Below are 10,000 nucleotides of genomic sequence, written 5' to 3' on the forward strand. Positions count from 1 at the left end.
ATTCTGACATCATTAATGTTCTTAAATGCTCAATCAACAATCTATGATCGAAGGAATCGCTATTAGTCGTCCAACTGAACACTCCTAACTTGCCCATGATCTTTTCACTATTTATGGGTCATGTCAGTCTAAAAAAAATTATAAATAAGTCTTTCATTCTTCACATGAGAGGGGAAAAAGGAGGAGAGAATAGGAGAAGGATTTAGGAGATTTCTTACCTCTGACCACCACTGGTCGCCAAAGTTGTTCTCGAACACCACCGAAGTTCTTCTCAACCACAGTCGGACTTCTTTCTGACCGCCATGGGAGTTCTTCTCGAAAGCCGCCGATGTTCTTCTCAACCACCACCAATGTTATTCTCCACCGTTGTCAGAGTTCTTTCCGACAGCTGTCGGACTTCTTCTAGATCACCAACGAAGTTCTTCCCGACAGCTATCGGAGTTCTTTCTGACTGCCATCTGAGTTCTTCTTGATCACAGTCAGAGTTCTTCCCAACCACAACTGCAGCTCTTTCTAACCATCACTGGAGTTCTTCCCGACCTTCGAAAGTCACCGAGCTTTCACCCGTTTGTCGACTACGTTAGATCTCTTTACAATCACCGACCGCTAAAATGATTTTCGCTCGTTCATCTGCCATCCATTCCAGATCATAAGCATCTATTTGAAGTTCGACAAATTTCTTCAACATATTGTATTTTATTTGTATTTAAGTTTGGAACATACCGGTCTTTTTATTTTATTCAAATAATAGTGGAGTCATTTTAGCAGGGCGAGACCCCGTGGTTTTTCCTCTTTATAGGGTATTCCACATTAAAACTCTATTGTCCTCTTGTCTCTTTAAGTTCCTATTTGTATGCTTAATTTCTATGCATAACTAGGACGTAAAGTCTTTGCACTCAATCGTTTTGAATCTCACAGCCAGCAACAATAAGAATTATGATTCTCTTGCATTGTCATCCACTTGTATAGTAGAGACGAGTTGTATGATCTATGTTTTGACCTCGGTTTTCGCATGTTTTCTTTCGAGTATGCTCAATCAATTTAATCTAACCCTGCCAAACCTAGTTCGGCTCAAATCGGTGCCGATTTGAGTTCAATTCATCATATTATTGGAATCGAAACTAATTAAACTCAATTCAGATTCAATTTCAAACCTAATCAACCCACTTGATTTAATAAATTTTAATCAACTTGATAGCCCTTCCCAAATCAAGAAATCAAATCAGCAGCTCATTTTTTTCTCTAACCGAGTGTGCGCTGCATCATCTACTAGAATCCCATGATTCAAACGAGTTTTCTAAGGCCCAAGCGAGCGATAAAACCCTTATTCCGTGCCGTGTCTAGAAAAGCCGACCGAGGAAGAGGCAGAAATTTTTTTTCTTGGCTATCATATCTTCTTTCCCACGTTCCCGTATAGGCTCCCTCTCCCTGTCCTTCTCTGGATCTCACGCCTTTCTCCAGACTCAAGGCAGCGACCTCTTCCTCTCTCGTTCGAACAGAGCCGCACGAAGCCTCCAGCCGGACAGCACTCCGACTCTCGTTTTTCTCCTCTTTCACACCAGCAGGCCTCCACAGTCACGAAGCCTTCCAGCCGCACGACCCCGACTCCCGAGCTCGACCCGACCAGCTCACGACCCGAGCCTTCTTCCGCCTCCAGCCGAACTCAACCTCGACTTCCTCCAGCTGATCCCGAGCACCCGTTCAGCCCCGGCCGCAGGTGACCTTCTTCTTCCTCCCCATCCTCTTCTTCTTCTTCTTCTTCTTTTTTTCTCTTATTCCTCATAATGATAAATTGGAACCAAGAGCAAAAAAGGTAAATTTTATTAGCTTCAGGCGTCGGGTTAAGGGCTTAAAACTCTATGATCATGGAGAGAAGAAGATTGTCATTAGCAAGCATATTACATTTAATGAGGCGAGTATGTTGAAGGTGGAGAGTTCTATTGGGACTACAAATGTACTGCAAAAGGTAGAATTTGATGCAACTCCATTTGTTTCACAGACATATCACTTCTACACATGTAATTGATTCAAATACTAATCAAAGGTAAGAGATGTAGAAGATGAGATTCCAGCTCAAGAATTTATTGTTAGGAGCAGGACCATGCACCAAAATTCCTAAAACCAGTTTGGTTGAGGGACCAAATTGTATTTGCACTTTCAACCACAAAGGTTGAACTTTTAAGTCGTTACAAGGAAGCAGTGGACAGTCTAGATGGTGATCTTTAAAAGAGGGCAATGATGAAGAGATGGAGTCTTTTCATAAGAATATTACTTTGAGGTTGGTGAAGCTTGCTCCAGGAAAGAAAGCCATTGGATGCAAATGGGTGTGTGCAAAGAAGGATCTTATGAAGCTGATGTGTGATAAAAGGGTAGGTTAGTGGCAGAAGGCTCTGCATAACAAAAAGGGATTGATTATGATGAAGTTTTCTCCCCAGTAGTTAAGCATCCCTTGACCCGTGGTCCTATATTATGATTTTGGAGTAGCTCAATCAAGACATTGCACATGTAGTTGGCGTTGTGAGAAGGTTTATGCATGATCTAGGAAGGAGTTATTGGTAGGCTGTGAAGAGTTTCATGTGGTATATGAAGGGTATAATTGATACAGGCTTGGTTTTGGAGAGGTAGACATCTGTTGCTACCAATTACATTGATGTAAGATGTCATTTTTGTTCGAGACTTGATTGTTGAAGGCAATATGTAGTTGAGGAAGACAGTTACAAAAGAGAATCCAACATACGTGCTCATAAAGGTATCTGCTGTGGGCATTTCGTGAACATTCGGGTTTTTTTATTGATTATCTACTTGTTTTGAATAATTATGCTTGGCTTGATCCTTTGGAGGGGGGTACATAGGAAACCATCTTGGTGCAGTCATTTTGATATTAGAGTCTATTTTCTCATCTTCTATTTTTTGAAGTGAAATATGAGGTGGAGATTAATGATTTGGAAATCTTTTTCAAATCTAATGAGCTTGGATTATGAAAGCATTTAGTGGCTAATTCATGCATTAATTAGGAGATATGATTTTGTTTGATTCAATCATGCCATTAATTTGGTTTGTCATATTATTGCATTAATTATGTATTCCTTAATTGTTTTATTTCGATTCTATAAATTAAGGGTTTGAGGATTGTTGTATGCAACAGAGGAAGAGAGAGCCAATTGTAACTCTTATTTTTCTCCAACATAGTTAAATCATGCCCCCCAGTGTACGCAAGCATTTTCACGAACCACATAAATTGTCGTGTTCTTTGTGTTGATTGTGCTTTGATCCTGGTTTTGTTTCCACTATTTGCACAATAGGCAATGCATTTAATGAGGAGGAAGAAGGGGAGGGGAAGCCAGCTGCTTGTCAATTAGAATAAGGAAGAGTTGGAAGTCTCAATTGCAGAGATGGACAACAATGTTGTTGTTTAGGGTCAGAGGGGGGTTGAAGGAGGTGCAAGAGAAGAGAGTGTAGAGGTCGACATTTGAGAGGCATTGAAGGATCATGTCAATGATGGAGGGGAAAAGGGGGGGGGGGGGGGGATTGGGGTGAGGGGGGGGGGAAAAGGGGGGGGGGGAGGTGATAGTGGCAGTGAGGGACGCAGTTTTGGAGTGGGTGAGGACAATGCTGGAAATGAAGGTGGGGAGATTAATGTTGGAAATGAGGTGGAGTGGTGGCAGCAGGCTGCGAGAAGGCATCCAGAGATTTGCAGAAGAGCAAATGTCCGTTTTGGGAGCCAAGGATATCTGTAACGTTAAGTTAATTCTGCCAGTGTAACCGTGACCCGTCCGCTATTTCGATTTTTTTTTTTTTTATTATTGTAGCTGAAGGGGAGCGTTAGCAACTGTTAATTAAGCAGAGATATTTGTTCTTGTTGCTAAATTTATTCATGGATTCGGAATGTATTTATAATGCTCATACGCGATGCTTCAAGCTTGTGATTGATAAAGATAAAAACAAAATAAATAATCTATTTTTAGATTTGTATATTTTATTTCATATTAAAATATAAATAAAATAAAATTAAAATAAATAAAAATTAACTCATACGGCCTCGAAGTACCAACCAATTAGAGAAACTCATATTATATTAGCGCATATGGTAAAGACTTCTGACATTCTTAATGCTACACCGATCTCCATTCTACTACCCCCTTCATGTAGACAAGAGCAAGAGTTATTCCACCTAAAGCTTGCAAGTCCAGACAGGCTGGTTTTCTCCTGTTAAAAAATCACTTATTCTGATTATAGAAGGGATCAGTGCACCATTGGTGGGCACGTTTGCATGAGAGTTTATGAAATAGATCATTATGATTGAACTAAGCCCCCTTTCAGACGCCTAGACAGCAACTATCAGTGCAATTTTCAAGCAAGTGGCTTGTCTTACCTTATTTGCTGTAACTTTTTTGAACCATGCAGTCTGAAAGTCGCCTTTACTTCTTTATTTAAATTAATGTATATTACTTTTATAGAGATTGTAGTTGTTATTTTAGAAAATTATGAATGACTGTTTTTTGGTTTTTCAATTATCTTTTATGTGACCATTGTGGCTGTTGTACTATTAATTATTGCAGTTCTCTATAGGGGTGTCAATTCAAATCAACGTGTTTGGTTCGGGTCGAACCTAACTTGATTCGGCCTTAAACAAGTTGACACTAACCTGACCCAGTTTTGCAAACGGGTCATAATTGTCAAACCGGACCCAACCCGTACGGGTTATCGGTTTGATCCAACCCAACCCGCGAGAGAGGGACGGCGGCAATTTTCGGCTCTCGGGCAGTCCGACAGCGGCATCTTAGGCGAGACGGTGGCAACGACAGTCGCACCTCGCAGGTGGGACGGCAACGACAGTCTTCGGCTCTTTCTCATACCGCTGGCTTCAATGACGATAGCAGCACTGCAGCAATGCGGGCGGGACGACGGTAGGCCGACGGCGGTGACGCGCCCCTGGGTGACTCGACTGAGTGACGAAACTGGCCACGCGGGATTACAAACAGGTCGACCAGCTGGTTTTCAGGTCAACCCGAACCCTACCTGTTTTGCAAACGGATTGACCCAAACCCGAATTTTTTTGGGCCGGGTGGGTTTCGGGCCGTGTCAAATTTTGACACCCCTAGCTCTCTGTACATTGCAAACTCAATGCATGAAACCTTTAATGTCGGATGCTGCATGGTCTGAATTAGAAACCCAATCATCTATTTAAAGTGTGCAAGGTGTTTTCACCTCCAGCTTGGGATGACTGCAACTTGTGTAATGATAACTGAGAACCATAATTCTCTTTTTCTTTCAGAAATAATTCGTATCCAATTATTTCAGTATCATCATTAGTCAAGTTGGTAAAGATCTTTGGAATTTGTTACCGTAGTCCTAAATTCGAATCCCTCCTAGATCAATAAATCCCCATCAAAGGCTCTCTCTCTCTCTCTCTCTCTCTTACTTAATGAATTATTTTCTTTTGCAAAGATGAATAACATTTAACATAATCTGCAGAATAAACTGCAAGATGGTGAATGCGATCAAAGGTATATTCATTTCCTGGTATGTAGCGATCACTATTACTTCAAACGGTTATGATCCAAATAGTTAAATAAAGTTATAAACAAAATATTCTTTTGCAGTGATGTTCCAATGGCGCAGTTCATTGTCAATATGAATGCTTCGCTACCCGCTTCCCAGAAGTTCATCGTGCACATCCTGGACAGCACCCACATGTTCGTGCAGCCTCACGTAGTGGAAATGATACGCAGCAAGATTGCAGAATTCAGAGAGCAGAATACCTATGAGAAGCCGGCTTGAGATTTCTCTGTATGGATCTTAAACCTTATTATTGGCTTTGATTCTAATGCTAAAATAAAACGAAGAATTGGAAGCTATTTTTGAAAATATTTATGGATTTTGCTTCCACTTTTTTTGGATGCTTGGAAGTTTGGTGTTGAAAACATATTGACAATAGTTCGCTATTAAAAAAAAAATTATTGAACTATTTGATACCGACATAATAAATGGCAAATTATTGGGTTCGGACACCGGATGTGTTTGGAGCCCAATGAAAATGCGCCACATCACCGCCCATTCGGTACTGAGCAGTACCAAACAGTACCGAGCTCAATACTGCGAAATACCGAACATAAGCTATGTTCGGTGTTCGAACCCAATAATCTCTCCACATAAACGGTTGATGAACCAATTATACGAGGCCGACTGTCTTAATTTTCATTGAAAACAAAATGTAAGAAAAAATGCTGCGACCTCTTCTATTATGGTTAAGATACCACCTCTTGTACTCTTAGAGACTTTTCCGATAAAGAAAGAAACTAATTATAAGAGATTCAAATAAAAAAATTTAGCATGTAAAGTAGGATTTCAGATCATAATTACTCCTAGAGACTTTTTGAAATCATTAAATTTGTTATTTTATGATTGTCATAATATAAGATAAATCAATTAAATATTCTCATACTTATCTTAAAATTTAAACAATATGTGCCTTTTTTCTTAACTTAAGGTTCAACTATTAAGTTTAGCATGATAGATACATCACTCGAGAATAGGGATGTGAGTCAAGCCAATTTGTGAGCCGATCGAGCTTAATTCGATAAATGGTTTGTGAGCCAAACTTAAACTAGTCCTGACTGATTTGTTATCTTGTGAACAGGCTAATTTAAAAAATATACTTAAAATATATTAAAATTCAAAATTGTAAGTACAAAATTATTTAAAATGTTTAAAAATTATATCTTATTTTTTATATTAAGTTAATTTTATTACTTCTTTTTATAATTTGTCATTCTTTTTAACATTTTATTGGAATAATTACTTACATCATAATCATTTTCTTTCCAAACCAACTCATGAGAGGGCTCGAACTCGTATAATAAAGCTCGAACATGTACTCGATTAATTAATCAAGCTCAAGCTAGAGGTGATTCAAGTTTGACTCGACTCGTTTACACCCCTACTCGAAAAAGATATTGATGTCATGTTTTAAATGTTTGTATATTGAAAGAAAAAAAAAAAGCTGCTTGATTTGATCAAACAAATCAACGAGGCTCAGTTACTAAAGCATCATAAATCTGCTCTCGATAAATTCTCGCTGCCCAAATTCTTACTCCAATCGCACAATATATGAAGAACATTTCATATCTTAGTTTCCTAGAAAACAATTTCACAAAATTCACCTTCCTTAATGTACAGGTTGCAGGAAAACCTACTCAAGAAAAAGCTATCAAGAATAATATAACAAGGAAAGAGTTTTTCAGGGCAAAGAAGGATGGAAGAAAGCAGACATTCGATTTATTGCACAGATCATTTGCTTTATAAGACGATTCAGTGAGATATGCATGTAAAAACCTGGGCACTAGGAATTCTCTATCACTTGTATGTTTTTCCTATGTACTTTCGCTTATTTATATGTTGAGTTGATTGGTCTCTCCTGCGCTCCATGAGGGATCCAATGGCGGAAGCTGGTAATCATCTGGTTTAAGGGCAATCATGAAATCTGGCAACGAAGGTGCAGTCTCCATAATCCTACAAAAGACAAAACAAGAGAGTGGATAAATCTCAGTATTGGGATTAAGGTTTCATTTAGGACAGTTTTTTTACTGCTTTTTAAAGCAGCTTATTTGTAATACAAACTGCTTTAAGAAGCAACAAGAAAACCATCCCAAACGAAGCCTAAGAGTAATGTTTCTCACAACAACAAAGTTGATACATTTAAGCATCATCTCTATGATATTTGCCATAGAAAAATATTATGTTGGTTGACCACTAGGATTGTAAACGAAGTTCTGCGCTCCATAAAAAAGATAAGAGTTTTTGTAATAAATTCTGAAAAAGAATGAGATGGTCACTTCATATCAAACTTTCTTGTGGCTTCTTACTGTAAGATAATTATGAGGACACACTACTCCTTTCATGTCAGTCTTCCCTTATTTTTAAGTCAGTATTTTGAACCATGAGTCTATGTAAGTGGAGTTGTATTGCTAGATGATTTGAATTGAATTGAGTATTGTCTTCTTTCTAAAATTTCTCTAGTTTCTCACTTCAACTCTATTCTCTTCATTTTCTCTTAATATGATATTATCTTCCTCAATTTACCACTAATTTACTAATCTCATTTACCTTTAAACTTGATACAAATTACATCATTTAATATCAAAACTTTTAAATCTAAAGCATCTTCACAACTAAGCTTCCATTGTGGATCATACCTTGCCTGATTTGCATCCCAACACCAGGATTTTAAGTATATTTGATTTATTTTACGTTAATTTTTTTCTTTTTTTGGAAGCCATACATTTATTAAGAGGTTTGATGGAGAAACATAGAGAAAATAAGGAGGATCTACATATGATATTTATTGATTTAGAAAAAGCATATGATAGGCAACTTGGATAAGACAAGTTTAAATTTAGCTTTGATTATTGTCTAATCATTTCTAGTTATAAATAGGGTAGTCTACGTAAATCACAATGGAATAAGATGAATTTGAAATCAACGTTTCTCCGTTCTAGAAAGTCTTCTTTCTAGGGTTTCACCTTGTTTTTTTGTCTTTAAATTGTGCCTACTCTAGCCTCTCCCCCAGCATTCCTCATCTATCTACTTAATCCTCTTCTCTCTACCTCATTAGTTCTCCTCCTATGCTTAATTCATCTTTTTTTTTTCCCACAGCTTTGTCACGCAACCTCTTGATAAAAATGAAACATAACAGTTTCTTCTTTTTTTTTTGGCCGTCATTGTGGAGAAAGGAGTACGGAAATGCACGAGACTCCAACCAATACGATGTATAGGAATGAAATGGCGTGTCACAGTGTGTTGCCTTATGCTTTATATTATAGTCTAATTTTATGATTCCAATTTGAGCCCTTCAGGTCAGTCATAATATGCAACCATATCATTGCTCTGGTTTTGCCATGAGTAATTTGAAGATAAGCCCAATTTTCACAGACGAGTGGCATGTTCTTGGTTATCCTTTTCTGGGCCAACTGGCATCACTCTTTACTACGAACTAAAGATCAGTTTTTTAACTTCTGAAAAATAAAATCAAATATAGTAGAGCTGGGCTAAAAAAGAGTCTTACTTCTCTTGGTTGTAAAGGTCCCTATTGATGCGAACTTTGCTGGAAACATCTTTAGGAATCTTCTCCGAAAGGTACTTCATAGATCCCCAAATAGGTGGATTCCTGTAAAGAACCAGTATACCACAAAACATAGTAAGAATCCGACACAACAAATTGTTCATCCCTTACATTTAATAATGGAAGTAAAGAAAAATGTCAATTTATGGATGCATTAGTATAAAGTTTCTCCATCTTGGTGCACTTTTTGCATTAGAATGTCAGGTAACTCAGTCACATGATTGATGCTACCATTTTCTATTCAAGTTTGAGTTATCGTGATTTAAGGTTTCAGCTTTCAAAAAGAGTTGTCAATGTTGGAAACAATGCAAACAGGTTATTTTCTTTTTGATAGGAAACACTTGGATCTCACCAAAACCAATAGATCCAAGATGAAAACTGCTGTCCACAACAGTAAAACAGCCAAAAACAGTAGAAAACAGGGAAAATCTGAGAGAAAAATGAAGAAACAACTTGTATTTTACTAGTAGATGCAAGGAAAATAGCAAAGATACAAGGATCCTCTATTCGAGAGGAGGATCGCACTCTCCCAATCTCTAGATCTCGATCTAGAGCCCTCACTATCCAAGAAGACAAAAGAAATTCTCACAAAACATGACATAACCCTAATTCCTCTCTTTCTCCCTACTTAATGCATTCTAATTCAAAACAAAAGCAAAAGGACATCTCTACCCTTCCTTCTCCCTCCAAAAATACTTCAATTTTGTTTGAATTCCAAGTGTGTTGAACCTCATGTTATACCCAAAGAAAACCAAAGGAGATGAAAGAAAAATAGAAATCCTGCATACATACCTCATGTCCGTTGGATCCCGAAATCACGTCGATTCGGCGCCGAACTGATCAAATCCCGTAAATCCAGCCGACGTTCCTCGCGGGATT

General features: G+C 38.1%; 1 protein-coding gene across 4 annotated transcripts; it reads left to right on the forward strand.

The window, feature by feature from the left end:
• Window positions 1-1,319: 1,319 nt before the first annotated feature.
• Window positions 1,320-7,414, forward strand: LOC110096338 (general transcription and DNA repair factor IIH subunit TFB5-like). 4 transcript variants are annotated; one of them, XM_028697076.1, is made up of 5 exons: window positions 1,579-1,717; window positions 4,560-5,002; window positions 5,476-5,507; window positions 5,604-5,790; window positions 7,180-7,414. In XM_028697076.1, exons 2-4 carry the CDS (start codon window positions 4,868-4,870, stop codon window positions 5,779-5,781), a joined length of 345 nt encoding a protein of 114 aa, XP_028552909.1. In that variant the 5' UTR covers window positions 1,579-1,717; window positions 4,560-4,867; the 3' UTR covers window positions 5,782-5,790; window positions 7,180-7,414. The 4 variants fall into 4 exon arrangements, with proteins under 4 accessions (XP_020677887.1, XP_028552909.1, XP_028552908.1 ...); XM_028697075.1 differs by lacking the exon at window positions 7,180-7,414 and having other exon boundaries at window positions 5,604-5,909; XM_020822228.2 differs by lacking the exons at window positions 4,560-5,002; window positions 7,180-7,414 and having other exon boundaries at window positions 1,320-1,717; window positions 5,476-5,523; window positions 5,604-5,909.
• The last annotated feature ends 2,586 nt before the right edge of the window (window positions 7,415-10,000 follow it).

Source organism: Dendrobium catenatum, unplaced genomic scaffold, assembly GCF_001605985.2.
Source record: "Dendrobium catenatum unplaced genomic scaffold, ASM160598v2 fragScaff_scaffold_864, whole genome shotgun sequence".
In the NCBI taxonomy this organism is placed as follows: domain Eukaryota; kingdom Viridiplantae; phylum Streptophyta; class Magnoliopsida; order Asparagales; family Orchidaceae; genus Dendrobium; species Dendrobium catenatum.

What these genes read in the sequence shown, in the direction of transcription:
- LOC110096338 (XM_028697076.1), top strand. Translation starts at nt 4,868, where the DNA reads ATGACGATAGCAGCACTGCAGCAATGCGGGCGGGACGACGGTAGGCCG. An exon ending in GTCGACCAGCTGGTTTTCAG is followed by an intron (nt 5,003 to 5,475) that starts GTCAACCCGAAC and finishes CATAATCTGCAG; the next exon opens with AATAAACTGCAAGATGGTGA. An exon ending in GATGGTGAATGCGATCAAAG is followed by an intron (nt 5,508 to 5,603) that starts GTATATTCATTT and finishes ATTCTTTTGCAG; the next exon opens with TGATGTTCCAATGGCGCAGT.